Source organism: Aquila chrysaetos, chromosome 2 (genome assembly GCF_900496995.4).
Source record: "Aquila chrysaetos chrysaetos chromosome 2, bAquChr1.4, whole genome shotgun sequence".
Classification (NCBI taxonomy): Eukaryota; Metazoa; Chordata; class Aves; order Accipitriformes; family Accipitridae; genus Aquila; species Aquila chrysaetos.
This window is the reverse complement of record NC_044005.1, coordinates 17727120-17750153: the sequence shown is the minus strand read 5'-3', so window position 1 is coordinate 17750153 and position 23034 is coordinate 17727120. Positions and strand designations below refer to the sequence as shown.

At 42.2% G+C, this 23034-nt stretch overlaps 1 protein-coding gene across 2 annotated transcripts; it reads right to left on the bottom strand.

The window, feature by feature from the left end:
* Positions 1-5545: 5545 nt before the first annotated feature.
* On the bottom strand, positions 5546-12808 carry LOC115336985 (serine proteinase inhibitor A3K-like). Of its 2 annotated transcripts, none has more exons than XM_030004847.2 (5): positions 12713-12808; positions 9287-9949; positions 8115-8385; positions 7345-7492; positions 5546-6510 (listed from the first exon to the last, which is right to left on the bottom strand). In XM_030004847.2, the coding sequence occupies exons 2-5, from the start codon at positions 9930-9932 to the stop codon at positions 6316-6318; spliced, it is 1260 nt and encodes a 419-aa protein (XP_029860707.1). In that variant the 5' UTR covers positions 9933-9949; positions 12713-12808; the 3' UTR covers positions 5546-6315. The 2 variants fall into 2 exon arrangements, with proteins under 2 accessions (XP_029860707.1, XP_029860715.1); XM_030004855.2 differs by lacking the exon at positions 12713-12808 and having other exon boundaries at positions 9287-9426; positions 9849-9949.
* Positions 12809-23034: the final 10226 nt, after the last annotated feature.

The window sequence follows — 23034 nt, the reverse complement described above, 5'->3', positions numbered from 1 at the left end:
TTTTTTATACCTCCAAAAGCTACCTAGATGCATGTCATAGAATCACAGAGTCATAGAATCATTTAGGGTGGAAAAGACCTATAAGATCATCGAGTCCAACCATCAACCTCACACTGCCATGTCCACCACTAAACCATGTCCCCAAGCACCACATCTACATGTCTTTTAAATACCTCCAGGGATGGTGACTCAGCCACTTCCCTGGGCAGCCTGTTCCAATGCTTGAAAACCCTTTCGGTGAAGAAATGTTTCCTAATATCCAATCTAAACCTCCCCTGGTGCAACTTGAGGCCATTTCCTCTTGTCCGATCGCTTGTTACTTGGGAGAAGAGACCAACACCCACCTCGCTACAGCCTCCTTTCAGGCAGTTGTAGAGAGCAAGAAGGTCTCCCCTCAGCCTCCTTTTCTCCAGACTAAACAGCCCCAGCTCCCTCAGCCGCTCCTCATCAGACTTGTGCTCCAGGCCCCTCACCAGCTTGGTTGCCCTTCTCTGGACACGCTCCAGCACCTCAATGTCTTTCCTGTAGTGAGGGGCCCAAAACTGAACACAGTACTCCAGGTGCGGCCTCACCAGTGCGGAGTACAGGGGGACGATCACTTCCCTGCTCCTGCTGGCCACACTATTTCTGATACGGGCCAGGATGCCGTTGGCCTTCTTGGCACCTGGGCACACTGCTGGCTCATATTCAGCTGGCTGTTGACCAACAGGTCCTTTTCTGCCAGGCAGCTTTCCAGCCACTCTTCCCCACACCTGTAGGGTTGCATGGGGTGGTTGTGACCCAAGCGCACGACCCGGCACTTGGCCTTGTTGAACCTCACACAATTGGCCTCGGCCCATTGATCCAGCCTGTCCAGATCCCTCTGTCGAGCCTTCCTTCGTCAAGCAGATCAACACTCCTGCCCAACTTGGTGTCCTCTGCAAACTTACTGAGGGTGCACTCGATCCCCTCATCCAGATCGTTGATAAAGATATTAAACAGAACTGGCCCCAGTACTGAGCCTTGGGGAACACCACCTGTGACTGTCTGTCAACTGGATTTAACTCCATTCACCACCACTCTTTGGGCCCAGCCATCCAGCCAGAGTTTTACCCAGCAAAGGGTACGCCCGTCCAAGCCATGAGCAACCAGTTTCTCCAGGAGAATGCTGTGGGAAACGGTGTCAAAGGCTTTATTGATGTCTAGGTAGACAATATCCACGGCCTTTCCCTCATCCACTAAGCGGGTCACCTTGTCATAGAAGGAGATCAGGTTAGTCAAGCAGGACCTGCCTTTCATAAACCCATGCAGACTGGGCCTGATCACCTGGTTGTCCTGAATGTGCCACGTGATGGCACTCAACATGATCTGCTCCATAGCCTTCCCTGGCACCGAGGTCAGACTGACAGACCTGTAGTTCCCCACATCCTCCTTCCGGCCCTTCTTGTAGATGGGCATCACATTTGCTAACCTCCAGTCAACTGGGACCTCCCCGGTTAGCTGGTAAATGATGGAAAGTGGCTTGGTGAGCACTTTGGCCTGCTGCCTCAGTACCCTTGGGTGGATCCCATCCAGCCCCATAGACTTGTGTGTGTCTAAGTGGTGTAGCAGGTCACTAACCATTTCCCCTTGGATTATGGGGGCTTCATGCTGCTCCCCGTCCCTGCCTTCCAGCTCAGGGGGCTGGGTACCCAGAGAACAACTGGTCTTACTATTAAAGACTGAGGCAAAGAAGGCATTAAGTACCTCGGCCTTCTGCTCTTCCTTTGTCACTATGTTTCCCCCCACATCCAATACAGGATGCAGATTCTCCTTTGCCCTCCTTTTCTTGCTCATGTATTTATAGAAACTTTTTTTATTGTCTTTTATGGCAGTAGCCAGATTAAGTTCTAGCTGGGCTTTGGGCCTTCTAATTTTCTCCCTGCATAACCTCACAACATCCTTGCCAGTCCTCTTGAGTTGCCTGCGCCTTCTTCCAAATGTCATAAACTCTCTTTTTTTCACTGAGTTCCAGCCAAAGCTCTCTGTTCAACCAGGCCGGTCTTCCCTGCCAGCTCATCTTTCAGCACATGGGGTCAGCCTGCTCCTGCACCTTTAAGATTTCCTTCTTAAAGAATGTCCTGACTTCCTGGACTCCTTTGCCCTTTAGGACTGCCTCCCAAAGGACTCTATCAACCAGTCTCTTAAACAGGCCAAAGTCTGCCCTCCAGAAGGCCAAGGTGGCAGTTCTGCTAACCCCCTTCCATACTTCTCCAAGAATCGAAAACTCTATCATTTCGTGATCACTATGCCCAAGATGGTTTCCAACCATCACATCACCCACAAGTCCTCCTCTGTTTGCAAACAACAGGTCCAGCAGGGCACCTTCCCTAGTTGCCTCATTCACCAGCTGTGTCAGGAAATTATCTTCCACACACTCCAGGAACCTCCTAGACCATCTCCTCTCTGCTGTATTGTATTTCCAGCAGACACCTGGTAAGTTCAAGTCCCCGACAAGAACAAGGGCTAGTCCTTGTGAGATTTGTCCCCTCTGCTTATAGAATATATCGTCTGACTCTTCAAAGATGAGCTGGGTCGTGAGGCACTGAGACTGCCTTGTAGCTGCCATAAAGGTACTCTTGGTTCTCAGAATCCACAGTCAAAAACCACCCTTCCCAGGAACTATCATAATCATCTGGTTTTTAAGAGCTTGGTGATTCTCTGCTTGAAATGAGTGTGAGTACAGGAAAAAGCCTGCTGCTTTTGTTGTACTGAATCTACTGAAACAATTAGAATAGGGTTGGCTTACATTTGGGTGAATTCCCATTTCCTTGTAATAGTAGCAGCGATCAAGGGATGAACGGATGACATAACTGTGGGGAGAGGGCTGGTGTACACATTCAAGGGCAAGTTCTCCAGACATCAGGGTTGAGGTTCAAACTGCATAGCTGGGAATGAGAAAGGAAAGTCCAAAGTACTTGTAGCATCTGAATAGCAGGGCTTATGTGAGCAACTAGTGTTTCTGAGATTATTTGATTGCTTTGTGCCTTTTGGCATTGAGTCAGCTTCTTTACTTACTGATGAAGGGTAAAAATGCATTGGACACATACCACATTAGCCTTGCAATCCCACTGCTTCATGGTTTGTGACAGCATACTACATGGATTCTGCCATGGGGCAAAGCAAACAGAGCTTTACTGACAGAAGCTATCCCATCAGCAAACGGAGTCCCAGTGGACCATAAACAAGGTCAGATAGAACAAACTTACCGTCTCCCACATGGCTCAGAGGCTGCCAGGAGAAGTCTGGCACTCAGACCTGCTGGGCCACAGCTAGGCTGCCTTTCAGGGACCCAGTCCAGTGGGTCCATCTTCCTTCACAGGGTTCTCAGCTGAGATATGCTATCTTTAGGTAAGTCTTTTTCCTCAGAGCTTCCTGTAAACGTCAGGTCAGGGCTAACGGACCCAACTGCAGGTTATTTATTTTGGATGTTTATGATAGGGGGCCACACACTCCACTGTAATCTGTGTTATCCCCTTCTGCTGACTGCCACTGCAGGAAGTAAGGTGGACAACACTTAGTAGGGTATAAAGAAGCTCTAGTTCTCTTTCAGGGCTTAGTTTGGATCCAGGTGTCCCATGGATTGAGAGAATGCATGTGTGGGATTAAGCTGTCCTAATCAGGTCTGGTTTTGTTGTAGTGGAAGATTAAAGGGTGTTAATAAAGTCACCCACAGATGAATGAAAGAAACCAAAAATTACATGTGTTTACCACAGATATAATGAACACACAATCCCTAAATGAAAATTTCAGCTTATGTCTATCAGAATCCTTCCTTTCCTTCTCTACCATTAATCCAACTAAATAACATGAAGAATGTTCCCTACCACATATTAAGACAGACAAAAGCAACAAGAACAAATGATGCAAGGCAGACCAATGAAATTAGATTTTCTTGGAATTAGGACAGTTTGCCCCCTCTGTCCATAAAAAAATTTGCAGAATTGTCCAGTTCCTAAAGAATTTCATTAGGACTGTGCTGAGAGCAGCATCAGCCAGGTATGTTCAGTCCCCAGGCTCTATGGATCTCCATACTGTGAACTACAGGCATTTTTGTGCCTTCCACGTATGTATGGCACAAGACTAATTTGTTTCCTGTCGTCCCCACATCCTCCCCTTCCAGAGAGATTTCGGATGATCCCTCTTCCCACTCCAGGTCCCTGCCACAGCTCAGGCCAACCTGGCTGGTCTGGAGCGTGAAGCTCCTCTGCTGGAGGACAACTGTGGTGATGCTCCACATCTTGGTAGATACATCTCAAACCCATCCAGCATTCAAAGGTGCCCTGTTTGATACTTTTGCCAGAAGAAGTCACTGCTCAAACTCCAGTGTGAAAACTCCCGCAGCTCTCCTCCTGCAGTTCCTTGGCTCTATTCTCAAAAGCAAAGGCCTGGGAGGTAGATGGGGCAGGAAGTTGCTTCATGTGTTATTTCCCAAAGCCTCTGCTCTGTCCTAGCAACCATGAGATTTTTCCTAACCTCTTTCCCTTTAGCAATAGGCCAAGAACCTGTTTTTCTGCCACCCCACTGATAAAAATCTCACCGTCCTACCTTCAGCACCAGTGCACAGATTTATCAGGATGGGATCTCACTGGAGCTGCTCCCAGCTCTTGTTGAGTTTGTTCAGCCACCACAGAACAGGCTGCCTCACACCACAGCAAGTTATCATTGATCTCAACTCTGTAAAAGCCGCTGCTTTGCACAGAGGTGTGGTATCTCCCAGTCCACTGAGTGATGGTATCTTGCCGTAGCAGAAGCAATAGCTCAGGGCTTCTATTGAGTTCTTGCTGCTTGGAGCAAAGGGACTTGTACAAGGCAGCAGTCTCCAAGTCCCCCTGAGTCAGAAGCATAGCCTCCCATACACCAAACCCATGCTACAAGCACTGATGAGTCTCAATAAAGCACCTCTGTGCAGGGTGGACCAAGTTTGGGAGAACAGGTCAGAGGGCCAGAGAGATGTCAGGGGTGGGAGGCTTGTTTGTGGATTTGGGGCTTGCATCTCCTTTGCAGTGCTTACAGCACATTGCCAGGACCACTGTAGGAATGAGCAATGTACATTCAGGAGTATCATCTTCCCAGGGACAGGGACTAAACTCCACTTGCAAAAAATTTATCAAGGGTCAATATGCAATGGCACGAGTCAAAGCAGTGTAGTGAGAGAGCAGCTGTCAAAGCAGGAGTCAGCCTCTCCTTGAGGCAGCAGCTGTGCCATAAAGGGTTCATATAGAGTTCAGCAAGGCTGAGCACTGGGCCCCAGTGCTCCACTGCAGTAAGAGTGGGTGATCTGCAGACCCACAACAGCAAGAGAGTGTTTATGTGTTTCTTGAAAACAGATTTTACCCAAGCAGGCACATAAGGAGAGAATACAAAGAATCACCATCTCCATATGAGAAAAGTTGGACTCATTTAACAGTGTTTAAAACGTATTTTACAGACACCCTGCTATGTTAATAAGGGTGACTGAAATTTTTTGTGGATTTTAAAAGATTTATAAAATGATAGGAAGAGACTGGAGTCAGTCCTTAAGTGATGGATTTAAATGACAATGTTTATTTTATTCATCAGCCATAGCAAAAATTCATGGATGACATTGTCGCAGGACACCTCTTTGACAGTTCATGCCTAATGTCACTGTCTCTCAAAGTTTTTTGCTGACCCTGTGAACTGCAAAAAGACACTTACAGTGAGTGTTACAGCAGAATAAGTCTATTGTCTCAGGGATTTTATCTTTTTTGTCAATGTTTCTTTAAGACGTCCTAGGCAAAGAGTTGGAACATGTGAGAAAGAACAGGTTGGTTGAGGGTAAACAGCAATGGCCTAGGCAGCAAAGAGCTACATAAGGAAGAAAGGACTCTGTAGGGACCAGCTCAGGTGACTACCGATCATCAGCAAGTCCTGGAGAAGATGTAATGGAATTGTGAGGGACTTGTTACCTGTTGGGATAAAGCTTTTGGTGAGTAATCCAGACCTGAAAACAGTCTGGACAAAACCACTTAGCAGAGAGAATTCACTTGTAAAAATAACAGCAGACTTTACAAAAAACTGTCTTCCAAGGAAAATTTGGAAAATGTGTTAATAACTTGAATTACTCAACTAGGGAAACTATTACATTGAAAAACTGTCAGTTGTTGGGGTTTTTTTTACAATTTTTTTGCTTATTAATTTGATAAGGAAATTCCTCATTTACTTCTGAATATCCCTCAATCAGAGGGTAGTGGCTAGCACTGGCTAGCCCATATGTGCAAACACTGTAGCCATTATAACTCATGCCGAATACCAGTATGCCCAATAACTCAGCAATTACTTCTTAGTAGGATTGACAATTTTCCCCATGAAAAGTGTGGTGCTGGTTTCTTTGTCAGAAATCAAGATAAGGAAGGGCCTGTTGAATTTGATGGTAACAGAAGGATGCAGAACTCTGGTAACAATTATGGCGGTGGCTCCTGCAGCCTCAGTTCCAGCCTCATTAACTTCCAGCAGGGCCTTGTGAATTGCCTGCAGGGGAAAGGAGCAAACGCTATGGTTTATATATGGGACAGCAAGCAGGAGGTGAAGATAAACTCTCTTTTTATGGAATATTTAGCAGACTAAAGGAGTGATAAAAACCAGTGGACAAAACTTTATTGTATGGTAAATCTCAAATAGCCTGCAACAGGAATGTTCTCCACGTCAGGACTGAATGGGGAGAGCCAAAAATAAAAATGGACACACTGTAAATGCAGCTTCACCAGTGCTGAGTGGAGGGGGACAGTAACAGCCCATGTACTTGCTGGTTTGTTTTCTTAGATGGTTTGGACTTCCTCTAGCAACACTTTCTCTGTTATTCCAAGGTTAATGGAAGACTGCTATTTAAATGCTAATACAGGGGCAGTATTTGGCATCTTTGCCACATTAAAACATAGTTTAAACTGACATGGAGAAATTCTGCTACTGCAAACTGGTTGTTTCTTGGAAACTTTGAGGATATTAAAAAATTAGGTACTAATCCACACAAATATCATAATATACTCCTCTCTTATAATTTACCTGACACAATCTTATCTAAGCAATCATATTCCAGTGCCAAGAAATCATTTAAGATCTTGTCCAACATTTCTATGTACTTAATATCCAGCCTTTTAATAATAATATTAAAATAATACAAAGGTGGGATAGCAGACCCTCTCTGTAGAAAAGCACAACTACTAAGCAAGCCCCTACATGTCATTGTGAGTTTTTACTTATAACTTCAGTAGGACAAGGAGGGAAAGCAAGTCTTTAAAAACCCCAGATATAATTGATCAGAGCAACCAACCACCTCCCCATTAACAGCTCCGTCTGCTCACTTACTTGTGAAACCCGAAGATTACGGCTGCCACTAATTCCAGACAGATCAGCATTACTAGAGAATACTTCAGTAATGCCCATTTCCTGGAAGAGGTTTTTAACATCATAAGACCCACTAATAGAAATCTTTGGTAACCGCAGGTCTAATCTCCTGTTGAACAAAGAAAACGAAACAGCAGTGAAGCATTGCAGCCTTGTTTCAGCCAGCACACTGGATAGTATGCAATTCAGTGACACTTGAAAGCATTCTTTTGATTGCTAATTTGTTTGATGGTAGCTTTTATATACCCTGAGCAATTTTAGCATCTGTACCTACATTATCTCTTTGATTTTAAAAAAAATAAACTAATTTCTTCATTACCACTCTTTCATCCCAGTGCCACAAACACAGCTATGTTTTTTGTGGCTAGAGGGCTACAGAGAGTAAGCAGACCAACTGTGGAAAGGCTAAAAGAAGGGAAAAGGAGGATAAAATCTAAGACACATTGAAGCGAATGAATTGTTAGCACCATGAAAGAAGAGGTATGGTAGCCAAAAGGTAGCCAAGCAAGTCTTGAGGCAGTTGTTACAATGCTGTGTCCCCTTCTGTCAGGTCAGAAAGCCTGCAGTTGCTTGTCAATTATGGTCTGCTCTGACTCATCTTGGGAATTGCTTAAAACTCCGCTTTATGAAATCAGGACATTATATCCAGGAGGAGGTGATCTGAAATTAATGCTTTCTCTTAAAAATAATGATGTGTCCTCAAATACAGTAATCCATCTATCTAGAGTTACCTGGTCACAAGTCTGTTATCCCATTTACAAACAGTTTCCTTGGAGAGAGCATCTTCCACTTGCTTCATCTTTCCATCATCAGGCAGAATGAGCAATGCTCGTGCAGTGCCCTGGTAAGGCAGCTCTACCACCTCGCAAGAGAGATCCTGGTCGTAGTAACTGTCATAGTTACTGTCACGCTGCATCATGTTGACTCTAACAGATACATTTGTGTTCACAAAAAAATCATCCTCATATGTATGCAAAGAATCAAAAGGCTTTTCCCAGGCAGCTAATGGAGGAAGAGAGAAGATGTTGCACTCAAATTTGTGAAGATCATAAAAAATGGCTGATACAAATCAGACCAACTTAAATGTTAGGATGTTGGAGGGCTGTTTATGGGAGAAGAGGATCACTAAATCACTTCAATGTCCTGCATAACACACAATAAAGCATTTTAGCTGTGCAGTAAGTCCAGCATAGTTAGTGTAAGTCCTGTCTTGCTGAAAAACAACCAAAGGTTGATGAGGACCACTTGAGAGAGTCCTCCTTCTGTTGTAGCCATATGTTCCCATCACCTGTGCCTTTTATGTAATTTAAATTCAACCACTTATACATTCAGCCACAAGATCTTGTTATGCCTTTCCTGTTAGGCCATACCCGACGCAAGATGACTGCACTCAGCCTGGTGAGGAATTTGTCAGCAGAATAAAGGATCCTAACATTCAAGCAGGGCTCCAGAAGCACAGGCCCTCAAAATGCTATGTCCCAAGTTTTCATGCAGCATAGCTAGTAGATCTACCATAATACTGGGGACTCTGGAAGTGCAAGGATGTCAGTCCCCTAAGTTTGACTGGCATATACAGTCAGCACAGAGATCTTGGAAACATCTTCAGTCATTATGCCCTCAGACCAGAGAGACTGCATGCAATGGGTCCCTGTCTATGAGGCAGTCCACTAGAGTGGGACTTCTCTGTCCACAGCTTTCAGGCAAACTGGGCCAAAATCAAACAATCAGTGTTTCTCAACAATCAGATGCCCTGCTTTTGGCCAGATCTAATCTTTACTTTGAAGATCCTGCACAGTTTAGCTCTTTCCTAAATAGTCACTCTGCTAATAAATCATCAAGAGTTCCCTATAATTTTTGGTTTGCATCAAAATCACCTATTGGAAAATTATGTTAAATATCTTACCTTTAAAATAAATGTAGTTAACAAGAACCAATACAGTACTTGCATCAAGATGACCAATTAATTCAGGAATTTTCCCCTTGGTTTTCTCCTCTACATATTTATTGATTTGCTTCTTAGCTTCTTCTGGTTTATTGAAATTGCTAGAAAAAAATTCTGCATCATAAAATTGTCTGGTATTTTGTAAAAATGTCTCCTGTGGTTTATACCCAATAGCTGTAAAAAGGGCATTCCCTATATTTAATGTGATGTTAACGTCAGTACAGTTCAGTACTGCTAAAACTTTATGAAAACTTTTGTGTATATCATGCATGCGAATCTCAGTCAGACCGTCAAAGCCCAGTCCTTCAAAAATCTGAGACAGGGTTGTTGACTTAGCACCAATAGCCAGCATGGCAAAGGCAGTGGAGATGCTCACGGGAGAAAAGAAAACATTTTTATCAGCTTCTTTTGATATAGCCTGCTTGTAAAATCTAAATACAAAATCTGCATAGTTAGAAACTTGCTTGTTACAGTTATGTGTTAATAAATTTTCTGTTCCATCACGCAGATTAGTATTACTGACTTCAAGGCAAATGTCTTCATGGTGGCAATGGGTTATGGCACAAAGAACAGCAAGGAGTAAACACAGGCACAGGAGATACTTCATCTTCTTTTCAAATTATTCTGTCACAAAATAAACAGTCATTAGATGAACATATGGTAATGATGATCTTGGTAGTAAGAAATAATGAATAGTTTGTTAGCATAAATACTATATAGTGCAAATGTAAAGATCTAATGTACATAGGATATTTAAAGTGCCCATGGACACAATGATAAATGTCATTAATAAATTCAACCAAATTATAAACTAAAATGTCAGGCATAATAAAACCACAACATTCCATTGTAACTGCCCTGAAAAGGCAATTCTCTTCTTCCTTGGCAAGTATAGAGCCAAAGTCCATAATAATCTCCATTAACAATGACATTATCTTCCTTGGATCATTGTCTCCTATAGGGTACATCTAAACAAACAAGTTACCATGAGGTAAGACAGGGTGTGGGTTTCAAAGACGTCAAATACTCCACAGTACCTGCCCAAATGCAGTTCGGTAAATGTGAGGAAATGTGAGGCAGCTCATTTCTCACTGGAAGTGGAATAAATTTCCTCCCTTTCATCAGGGCAGCAGCACACGGACAGATGGCTGTCACGGACTATCTGGTGCTTGTTAAAATCACGCCCCTGTTTCCTTCATGGTGAGTTACTCACATGGCCAGTCATTGGCCACAGCTGATAAGTGATGGATCTACATAAACTTCAAGGCAAAATTCAAGGCAAAAGCCTGGGGCATCCTGTGGCATGGCAGCAGGGCACTCAGAAGTGGGCATAAAGACATGTGGGAAGCAGCAGGTTTGCACCAGGTAATAAGAAGCATGTTTGGATGTTTTGGATGAGTGGACCCTCCTTTTGGGGGGCTGCAACAAGTGTTTGTAACTTGTTAAATGGTGGTTTGCCCCTTACCATGGGTTAACCTGTGTGGGATGTGTGGCTCCCTCTAGAGACAGAGGAAGGACCTGGGTCCAAGAGGAAAAGAGGAGCACAGATCCCATTTGGAAATCAAAAGACACTCAGATTAATGCCCTTGGAGATGACAAGTTTCTTCATTACGCTTGTTCTCCTAATGCTGACATGATATACTTCACATAAGCCTCCTGCACTCCACAGGAGCTGGAACAAGTCTCTAGTTTACTGAATTCAGTTCCCTGCTATTCTGGGAAGGCATCTCATATAAACTGTCTTCAGAAACCTAACAAGCTATCTATGAAAAGAAGCTTTTTGCCCTTGCAGCTTCTATGTGAAAACATTTCTAGAACTTTTCTACTGTTATGACTCTTCTTCTTCTGGTTTCCAGCCAACACAGCCTGTTTGTATCCTTCTCTTCCAGGAATGCATTTTCCCTCGTCCTGCTAAGGTGAAGTTCTCTTGGTCCTGTGTTCATTGCCAGATGTAAAAGATGACTGTATCTACTATCTAAACAAGATTTAAATAGAGCTTCTGAGGGCAGCCCAAGTTCCAGGATTCTTGGTGATTAACCAGTTGCTTTATTTTTTTTATTGGTATGGTGGTCTTTCTTGTTTTTATAGCAAATGTATACACTAGCTGTGTGTTCTCATATTAGCTAGGATCTAAGTACGCTGAGTATGTCTGAGAGCAGACAGTGACCACTGCAGTGACCTGCAGTAAGAAGTGGTAACACTACATTTTAATTTCCTTAAACCAAAAGATGGAGTATAGCCCTAGATGGGAATATGATTCAACTATTTGCATCTCTTTTAAGCAGAACTCTCCCTCTTCCTCCCAGCCAACCCCCCCCCCCCCCCTTATGTACTGCAGACAAGTGAAGCAATCATGTAATACAGAAGGTGTTTCAAAAGTACTTGCTATTTAACATTTCATAGGCTGTTTTTCTCTAGTTGAGATATTGCACACTTAAGTGAAAAAGAGGATAATTTTTGTCTGTCCATGACCACTTCCTGTGTCCAAACAGAGCTTAGCCTAAATTTCAAAGAATTTCTGAAGCAAAGAGTATGTTTTTTCTGCAGCAAGCTTACATTAGGCATGGCTCTGTTTTTAACTTCTACTATAACAGATCAGATAAAAAAACTCCTCTTAGTATCACAGTTCTCTACAGAAATATTAAAGAAGTACTTCTACCAGAAGCTGGAAAACACTGAATATTGTCATCAAGTTTTCCCTACATATTTTTCCCTTTAGAGATGTTAATCACATTAAATTCAATATTCTGAAATTAGAAAATTTCATCCACAAATATTTTTTTGTTACCATTTCAAAGCTGAAGAAACTGGAAAGGCTTTATTAAATCTGGGCTGTATTTTTGATATGCAAATTGGAAATTCAGAAAATAATTCTTTGCCAAACCACAGATTAGTTTGCCCATAGGAATAAAAGCGATACTTAAATTTAAATTGCGGTCTTCCACCCACCCCCTACACTCACCCCAGTCCTAATTAGAGAGCCTGGCCTTAGCAATTCAGTGGCTGTTTTATACGTTAAGTCACCAGAAGAGTTTATAAATTGGACCTGGTTGTTCAGTCACTAGTGGGATTATGCTAATTTTGAGTCACTGTGAAGGTTGTTTCCAACCTAAAAGGTGATTTCATCAGCATTCTGCTTTAACAACTGCTTAATAAGTCCCCATTACTTCAAAGGCTATTTTATTCTAATTTCAGGCTAAGCATATTCCTCCAGAACAAGAGGTCCCACTGGTCCCTTGCATGTTTGCTTAATTAATATTTCCTTGCAACATTCGCACACAACCAAGTCACAAGCAGGCAAATGAAACTAAGCTAACATGAAAATGCTACCAACCGCAGAAAGCATCATCTGCAAAGCTCTAAGAAAAATACATGTGCAGTACTTACAAAATCAGAAGCCCTGCTGCATTCAGCTGACCATGCTCTTTTCCACACTGTTACTTATACTGCTACATCATCTTCTGCTTAATTTGCACTGTTAAACATTAAACAGACCTGATAAAAATTAGAGACAACCGGGAAAAAAAAGAGGAAACAGAACAAATATTGGTGAAATAGGGTTTCCAAGGATCACCTCTGCAATTCAGTCAATAGAGCTGACAAACCTCAGCCATTTGAATAGTAGCTGTTACCTCTCACCCTGTGGAGGAGCTTAGCGCAAACATTGTGTAATTAGGACCCTGCTGAAAACCAGGAGGTTGTGCCTGGAACTACTGGAAACAGACGCTAACTCTTTGTGCCAGAAGTCAGACTTCCTGTGCCGTGCTGAAGCACACGTGGAGCTGACAGCCACACACCACAGCACCTCGGTGCTCTTCCAAAGCCTGACCAGAGCCAAATCTTCCTCCTGATCCTCAGCCTGAATATGGACTCTGAACTAATTGCCTGTACCTTCTCCATCTGACTGTAATTGCATGTCATTGAGAGCATCTGTGATAGACATGTTTCTCTGATGGGTTTCTTACTCTGACTGATGGGGTCCCTTCATATATCTCAGTTCTGTGTGCACCTCAGGCAGGTGGTGGGAATACAAGGAGCAAGCCATTTTCTCTACTCCCACACATGGACTTACTGCATGTGCGCACCCAATTCTCCTTCCCTTTGTCCCTCTCACACAAATTTAAATTGTTGGAATGAAAAAAAGTACTGCTTGTTTCTATTAACTTTTTCCAATACGAATAAGATTCTAGTGGATCAAACTGACGGAATTTTTCCAGTTAACAACAAGGACCACGATTGAGCGGTGACATGAAATATGTTTCCCCATTTGTGATGACTCTTTTTCCTTTGTACTTGTTTACTCACATGTGTAATTTTGTCATTGCAAACACACGTAAACATGGAGACAGAACATAGATAAAGCTTGTCTTGACACTCCCCTTCTTTGTTTTCCTCTTTATTTCTTTTTCCCCTTCCTTTTTTACTAGTTTCTTCTAATTCTGTCTGTAAAAGGTCACGAACACAGAGATTATTCTACTCATCAAAGCCTAGGTGAATGACAGGTCACGGTGGTCAAGGACGAACTGTGTTACAAAATGGTTATAAGCTCCTTGTTTTCTTTTTCATTTGTGAAGCCTTGTAATTACGGTTTTGTTTTTAATAATGTTAAGCTACACTTTAACAAGGCATTTCCCTAGCATTTCATTATAGCAGCAGCAATAAGGTGCTACACCAGCTTTAAACTAAAACGATGAACAGATGCACACGGCCAGGTGTACCACACACTGCCACGAGCCATTTACAGTCCCATCTCTCTACTGACTGCAATTTCAACTCTAAAACTATGCCGTGAAACCACATTAACCAGATTCATACTGATCATTCATCTATCGAACTAGATCTTGCTTCTCTACTACTTATTTTAACAGAAATAAAAGTCCAGAATACTGAAATAACCAAACAGATGTGGTTTATTCCTTCTGAGAATTAAAACCATGACAAATTCTATATTACCCAAGTCTATGTTACTGCTGTGTACTTCATGTAGGTCAGTATCTATACCACACCCCAACTCACATTTTAACTTCTTTAGAAGAAATAGACCCATATAATATTTCATGCATTTACCAACATCTTGCAAACAGCTTCCTGCCAGTTTGTTTTGTTTTCAACAAATCATTCTGAAGCAGGTTGAAAGAGATCTTAATTAACCAATGACTAGTATATTCGATGACAACAGAACCATTCAACTTTTACAGTGTTTTTGTTATGCTTCTACACCTTAGGTCAGGAAATTATAGTTTTCATGTCAACTTAGCAACAATAATAGCTATTCTGGGATTACGGCTCACAGACACACAGGTTACTTCAAATATCAAAAAAATCTTCATCCCTATAGATCTATTATATCATAAGTAACACAAAGATTCTAAGTGTAAAATACAGAGACCACAAGTACATTGACATAGCTACAATATGAAGGAAACAGAGTGTGGAATTAGGAAGGAAATGGACATTGCCTTCCCCTCCCTCCCCCCCTGATAGTTTTGAGTTATTCAATAGTCTTTGGGAAGGATCAGGCAGTCAGAGTGCAGGGAAAATTAAGATTGAAGATGTATGCATCTCTGGTTCTTCTAGTTTAGATGAGGTATGTAATGAAGAAAAAAGGCCCAATCTGCACACAGTGGTCATACCATGCTTTCAATACTTCTTGGAGAATCTCCTCCACTGTCCTGCCATGAAGGCAAAATTCATTAGGTTAGAAAGGGAATGTGAAATGGGGATGAAATACAGTCTGTATATAGTGATGACAGCTTTCACGAGGAGGGGGAAGTTTTGTTCACAGAACTGTTTTTCATCTGAAATAGCATCACTAATAGTATGTATGAACTAAGTAGAGAGTAGGGAGTAGAATTAAAAAAAAAATATACTATACCAATGGCAATGACCAATAGTTAACACTCATCACCATTTTTCGGATGGAAAACCAATGGCAGTTACAAATTACCTACTCAAATGTAGCAGGTGTCTTACATGTATGGTGCACTAATAACAACTAAACCTCCGACTGCTGCTTCAGAAGTGTGCAGGTTGGCAGATATGACACAGGACCTATAGCAGACTTGATGCCTCCTGAAAAAGGGGCAGGAGAGTAGGCAGGCTGCTCTAACATTAGAAACCTCCATTTAGACCCCGGAATCTTTCAAAAGAAGGCCTGTTTTTCATTATTTCTGCATGTAACAGCTTCAGCATGGACTTTCTTTTCAGACTTGAGTGTTTCTGTAATACTAATATTAGTAACAAAATAGCTTTCTGAGATTTTCATATCTGAATGATTTTCAACAGAGGTCTTGTGAAAGAATAGTATGCATTCCATTTCCTTTTCCTTCTAACCCCCAAAATAGTTAACAAAATAACCACATTGCAATCTTATTGACTATAAAGATCTCCAAGAATATTTTCCATTGCCCAAATAATGTTCAGGATATTGGAATGACTTCAGCATGGGATGGACTGCCTGATGAGACATCCACTGGGTTGAAAATTCAGGATAGATTGCTAGCTCTGTTAAGCAGCTCAGCTTTAACCTTGGGAACATGACTAACATTGTCTGATGGGTTTCAGTTTTCTCATCTGTAAGATAAAAATGACACAACTAACATCCTCATTGAGATAAGATGACTTGAAAATAAAAAGTTACTTTCAATGGCCTTGAGCATCATTTCAGTTCTTTATTGAGTTTAATGAAGATAGGATCATTTTTTCATACCATGGCACCTCTCTTGGTAACAGTGATACACAATTTGAAAATCTGTGTTCTGCAGGACGTGGCTTTATACAACTTCAAAGTGAAATTGGAAATGTTCCTCAGTTGCAAGCTTCCATAAAAAGTCCTCCGGACTTTGCAGAAAGTGTCTTCTTTCCTGGTGTGCTTAGTACTTGCATCCAAGAGGTGCTAGCTACCTAGGTACATTATAGCATGGGGAGAGGTGATTAGGCACACATAAATTTCAAGTGTTAATAATCTGCATGCACCACGCAACACTGCCCAAGCCAACTCTTTTACCAGAATTTTTTTCTTTCATGACTGGAAAATGCAAGTATCTGTTGCCAGCACCTACAACACAAGAATCTTGTACAGGAAAATAGAGAAGGATGAGATCATTGTGCTCACTAAAAAGATTTTTTCCACCTTTCAGTTTGACGCAAGCACCGTGCCAGCAGGGATCATTTCACCTGAACCGCTTCATCTACTGCCAGTTCAGTGATGTGCTTTTAAAATCATACTATTTACCTATGGTAAGGCACCTGAATTCCACTCTGTCTGTTTAAACAGAGAAAGGAAGGATGATCATCCTCAGTGGGTAGCTATAAGCAGACAGGAAGCTACGTTTATACAAAGTGAACCTGTGACTGAGCTGGGAAGGGAAGCAGAAACTCCCAGGTCCCAGCCCAATGGTGTGTAACTACTGGCCCATCCTTCTTTCCTAATAATGTTCTTGCATTAAAGAAAGAAAGAAATTAATCAATTAATTATGGGTTTCCAACAGCAATATAGTACTTAAAATTGTAATAAATGTGTGCCTATACAACATGAAAATATAGTTAACAAGAACCATCCCAATGAGTAATTCAAGACTTAAGCAACTAACATTATTTTGAAAGCCTTCATTAAAAAGTTCTTCTTCACCTTCCCATTTGGTCCACTGACCCTGCTATCTGGGACCATCTCACCTGAATTGCTTCCTTTACCTCCTCTGTACTCCTGAGCGATACTGAATTGAGTGCCTACCTTTAATCATGCAGCTGATCAAGTAAGGCTGATCAAAGTGGATTGAAGTAAACAGTAATGACATTATTCTGTGACTCAGAAGCTCAGCTGCCCAAGCACACAATATGGATTTTGGCTAATGCGCAAAGAAAGGACCCAGAAAGTGGTCTTGCAAGCCACAGAGGCAATTTACCTTGTTATTAATCCTTGTCAGTCTCTCTACTCATACAGAACAGCTCTGTTGAAAATGAGGGTCCAAACACAGGAGTCCACCAGGGAACAAACACAGAAGGAAGGCAGGTTTCAATTTTATTCTGAATGGATGTAGAGTAGATTAAGCTTTGTTCTGGCTACTGCTTTTAACTGTGTTGGGAGAAGATTTAGGCCAACACCGCATAGCTTTTATAAACCCTACTCTATATCAATATGCAGACAAGTAAAAAAAGCCATTTTTCCATGTAATCAGCAACTACACAAGCATCTCAAATTTGTTAGTTTTAACAGAAAACTGTTGGAATTGTGACTATTTCAGTACAGATCAAAACTTCCCTACCCCAAACTAGTCAATACACTGTTTAGTGTTGGCTCCTACATACTGATATCTGCTCTGACATTCTTTTCCTGCCTTTCTTCACATCACCCACAGTCACTTGCAGACCACTCTCATCTCCTTGGCACACCATACCTCTACCCCCTGCTCCCTCCATCAGCTTGGAGAGCAATAGCCAATAGAGCCTGTTGAAGAATCACAGAGGAAGCCGTTCCTAAAGGAGTCACCGCAAGATCCTTCAGCAAAAGTCAACCTTTGGGGACCAGGGAAAAGCCGGACTGATTTTCACAAAATACCCAGGTGTTTTCTTCCATAGAGCAGCAGAGCATTATGGCACACCTAGCACTGGGGTCAGCAAGAATGGGACTCAGCTGCAGAGAGCAAAAAGGTTAATCAGGTCACAAGAACTTCTAGGTGACAATGTCCTGCTCTCAGGTTCATTGATCAGCCAGTGAGAGTAATTTTTTTTTCCTTGATGATGCAACATTTTTAAATTAATGCCTTTGGTAGGACTTAGGTGGGTGGGGATTAGGAAAACCAGTTTGAGCTGGTCTCCAGCCTTTGTGAATGCTCCAACTCTCATACTAATGATGATTGAATTAATCTCTTAACAAACACGTTTGTTTTTCTAATTCACCTCCACACTCATAATTACTATAACTCCAAACCCAACACCCAAATATTACAGCACAGATGACATTTGGCATCACCTGCTCTTTGGAGATCTCTGAACTATTGAGATCCCTCCTGAGGTAATTTGTGAAGCACAATGACTAGGATCTCCTGACCAGAAACAGAATCCTGCAAGCCAGGACTAAGCCTAGGAGGATTCACTGTCTACAAAGGAGGCATTTTTTTACCAGCACGCTCTGAATACATTTCCCTTCATAGTTTGCTGTAAAACCAGTTATTTCTACTAATTGCTCTATGGTCACTCAGTGCATAGTCAAAGCTAAGAAGTCCATAAATCCTTTAAGCTGGGGGTCCCTACTTCATCTTTGATGGTAGTAGGCTTATAACTGAGCTACAGTTTCAGCGTTGTATTACTTACAAACTACTTCACAAATGTTCAATTCAACTTTTTTCTGCATCTGAGAAACTTTCCTAGATTGTGCAACTACCCAGATTCTTCCTGTAGCCCTTACTGTCCCCCTTAAAAATCCTTTCTCAGAAAACCTTCTTGGAAGTTGTCTGAGGGAACAATTTCCATGTAAGAAAGCAGAGTCAGAGAAATCAGAGCATTTTCAGGAATGCGTTTGCTTTGTCAACATTTTCAAACAGAAATAATTAAAATGTTCCACACTAACTTTTATTTTATAAGATGCTATCAAGTGATAAACTTTTCTACCATTTACCAATAAAACAGAAAAAAATTTCAAAACCATTTTCAGGAAAATTTTTGAGATTTTAAATTTTTGTCACAACTTTGGAAAATTCAGCATCTTGAAATTTCTTTTGGGAGAGCAATGTCATTTATTGGATGTGAAGATACTACCAATATGGGACTATAGACATTATTTAAAGGCTATTGTAGAAAAAGACTGATTGGAAAGAAAGTAATTGTTTACAATAGAGTTTAGACCAAGCACTTACTTGTTCAAGTCAGGATGGAAAAAAATTCTGCATCAGTTGTAGGGGACATGAACAATGAGGAAGTAATTATTTTGCCATGCAGTTTTGTTCTCATTTGCCTTTCTTCATGGACTAAAAATAGATTTGTCATATACTGTAAGATCATAGATGTAGAGGAAAAATACTTTAGAACTGGTATAGTGAGAGCTAATTCACATTAAAAAAATACATTTTAAACAGGAAAGTTTGGTATGAATCTGATGGGAAAAACAGGCTAGTAATGAGATATTCCCATTAAAATATATATATACCTTTGAAAGAGAAATAAAAGAACAAAACCCAGGAACTTTAAATAAGAGATATGATAGGTCTGGTTAGAGTCTTCTTGAAGGTACACTGGTAAATAGCAAGACATTCATGTGATTGTTAAAAGTATGATCAATGATTGTAGAAAGACCAAAACTGCAAATAAGCATACAAATGTAAATTCACCTCCTTCAATCACTCAAAGAAGTGATAAAAAGACCCTTGTAAACTACCCAAACCCCCACACCTCTTTTTTTGTAATGAATGCTCCTAAACTACTGAGTCATATAAGTCGGCTTTGATTTTTACTTATTTCCTACTGAACCACTGAGCTGATAGAAGCATTGCTGTTAACCAAGGAAATAATAACACTTTTAACTGCCAGTCCCATACTATTGTCTTAGACACCCTCAGGCATAGCAAAAGGAAATGAACATTTAGTTTTTGGCTCTGAGTTGAGCCCATAGATACACAGTATATGTACAGATAAAATTATCCTATAAGCTGTATAAAATGGCCACCCTTAGCTTAGATTAAATGTTCATCTAGTACAGTATCCAGTGCTGCACATAGTCTGGGCATACCATGGCACAGGGGCACGCTGATATTTCCTTTCTCCCTCTTCCTTTCTTCGTATCTCCCACTGCTTGGTTTCCTTTTTCACCAGCACTGAGCATGGAAATGACATATTCAATGGCCTATCCAGCATCACTGCAAAATCTCTATCCTGAGCGGCAATGCATAACTTAAGAGACCACCATGCCACATATAAAACAAGGGCTTCTTTCCTCATATTCTTTGCATTGTACTTTGGCAGTGATTTTCCTCTGCCATTTTATCAGCCAGTCACTGAGTACCATGAGATCCTTACCCATGAACAAGGTGGGACCACCAGCAAAATGTGTCACCTCACAATTCATTAAAGTCCCACATGATCTCTGACTTCTCTGAATAACATATGCTGGAACTTATTGCTTATAGATGATCTTGCCTCCCTACTAGCTTAGGGGTTTTTTGAGATCCTTTGATGAGGAATCTTATATTTTTGCTGAACTATGTGACATAAATCAATCAAACCATTGTAACCCACATACATATCAATTCTGTCAAAGAATCCTTTTGCAAAGGATTCTGGCTACTGCCGTAAAAGACAATAAAAAAAGTTTCTATAAATACATGAGCAAGAAAAGGAGGGCAAAGGAGAATCTGCATCCTGTATTGGATGTGGGGGGAAACATAGTGACAAAGGAAGAGCAGAAGGCCGAGGTACTTAATGCCTTCTTTGCCTCAGTCTTTAATAGTAAGACCAGTTGTTCTCTGGGTACCCAGCCCCCTGAGCTGGAAGGCAGGGACGGGGAGCAGCATGAAGCCCCCATAATCCAAGGGGAAATGGTTAGTGACCTGCTACACCACTTAGACACACACAAGTCTATGGGGCTGGATGGGATCCACCCAAGGGTACTGAGGCAGCAGGCCAAAGTGCTCACCAAGCCACTTTCCATCATTTACCAGCTAACCGGGGAGGTCCCAGTTGACTGGAGGTTAGCAAATGTGATGCCCATCTACAAGAAGGGCCGGAAGGAGGATGTGGGGAACTACAGGTCTGTCAGTCTGACCTCGGTGCCAGGGAAGGCTATGGAGCAGATCATGTTGAGTGCCATCACGTGGCACATTCAGGACAACCAGGTGATCAGGCCCAGTCTGCATGGGTTTATGAAAGGCAGGTCCTGCTTGACTAACCTGATCTCCTTCTATGACAAGGTGACCCGCTTAGTGGATGAGGGAAAGGCCGTGGATATTGTCTACCTAGACATCAATAAAGCCTTTGACACCGTTTCCCACAGCATTCTCCTGGAGAAACTGGTTGCTCATGGCTTGGACGGGCGTACCCTTTGCTGGGTAAAACTCTGGCTGGATGGCTGGGCCCAAAGAGTGGTGGTGAATGGAGTTAAATCCAGTTGACAGACAGTCACAGGTGGTGTTCCCCAAGGCTCAGTACTGGGGCCAGTTCTGTTTAATATCTTTATCAACGATCTGGATGAGGGGATCGAGTGCACCCTCAGTAAGTTTGCAGAGGACACCAAGTTGGGCAGGAGTGTTGATCTGCTTGACGAAGGAAGGCTCGACAGAGGGATCTGGACAGGCTGGATCAATGGGCCGAGGCCAATTGTGTGAGGTTCAACAAGGCCAAGTGCCGGGTCGTGCGCTTGGGTCACAACCACCCCATGCAACCCTACAGGTGTGGGGAAGAGTGGCTGGAAAGCTGCCTGGCAGAAAAGGACCTGGGGGTGTTGGTCAACAGCCAGCTGAATATGAGCCGGCAGTGTGCCCAGGTGCCAAGAAGGCCAACGGCATCCTGGCCCGTATCAGAAATAGTGTGGCCAGCAGGAGCAGGGAAGTGATCGTCCCCCTGTACTCGGCACTGGTGAGGCCGCAGCTGGAGTACTGTGTTCAGTTTTGGGCCCCTCACTACAGGAAAGACACTGAGGTGCTGGAGCGTGTCCAGCGAAGGGCAACCAAGCTGGTGAGGGGCCTGGAGCACAAGTCTGATGAGGAGCGGCTGAGGGAGCTGGGGCTGTTTAGCCTGGAGAAAAGGAGGCTGAGGGGAGACCTTATCGCTCTCTACAACTGCCTGAAAGGAGGCTGTAGCGAGGTGGGTGTTGGTCTCTTCTCCCAAGTAACAAGCGATCGGACAAGAGGAAATGGCCTCAAGTTGCACCAGGGGAGGTTTAGATTGGATATTAGGAAACATTTCTTCACCGAAAGGGTTTTCAAGCATTGAAACAGGCTGCCCAGGGAAGTGGTTGAGTCACCATCCCTGGAGGTATTTAGAAGACATGTAGATGTGGTGCTTGGGGACATGGTTTAGTGGTGGACTTGGCAGTGTGAGGATAATGGTTGGATTCAATGATCTTATAGGTCTTTTCCACCCTAAATGATTCTATGATTCTATGAAAGTCATGTTAGTTCTTCAATATTTTGTTATACTTATCCATACAACTACAAATTCTACAGTTTCCAAAATATCAAAATGGGACTAAATGTTCTGCAATTCAATGCATGCTCACTTGCACCTTTTTTCAAAAACTTATGTTGCATTTGTCACTTCTTATTACTCTGGCATAGAGACCAGTCTAACTGATGCATCCGAGTGGAAAGCTTAACATTTTTTCTTCTTGAGAGTGCTAAGAGCTCCTGCATGTATAATAAACAGTCCTGGAAATTACTCGCTCTTTCATTCTTTTTTTCTAAAACCTCGTCTATTGTTAGTTCAACTTGAAATAGTTTTGCAGGCTCAACCATTGTAAAGGAAGTATACGTGCAACAGATTGAGCTTTTCTGTTTTGCCAGTACTCCCCTTGAGCACTTCTTTTACACTTTGAATATCTATTCACCCCTCACGCTCTCTGGCAGGTTTCTGATGTCTTTGAAAAAGAATATATCATTATATGTTATGACTTCTATAAGTTTTTTATTCTCAAAGTTGTCCTTGTCCTTTCTTATTACAGTTTTAGATTTAATGTTGTGGCATTGTTCGTTTTGGCAGGGGGCATTCCCTGATTTGATCAT

What these genes read in the sequence shown, in the direction of transcription:
- LOC115336985 (XM_030004847.2), bottom strand. Translation starts at nt 9,932, where the DNA reads ATGAAGTATCTCCTGTGCCTGTGTTTACTCCTTGCTGTTCTTTGTGCC. An exon ending in TAACTACATTTATTTTAAAG is followed by an intron (nt 8,386 to 9,286) that starts GTAAGATATTTA and finishes TTCCTCCATTAG; the next exon opens with CTGCCTGGGAAAAGCCTTTT. An exon ending in GATAACAGACTTGTGACCAG is followed by an intron (nt 7,493 to 8,114) that starts GTAACTCTAGAT and finishes TTTGTTCAACAG; the next exon opens with GAGATTAGACCTGCGGTTAC.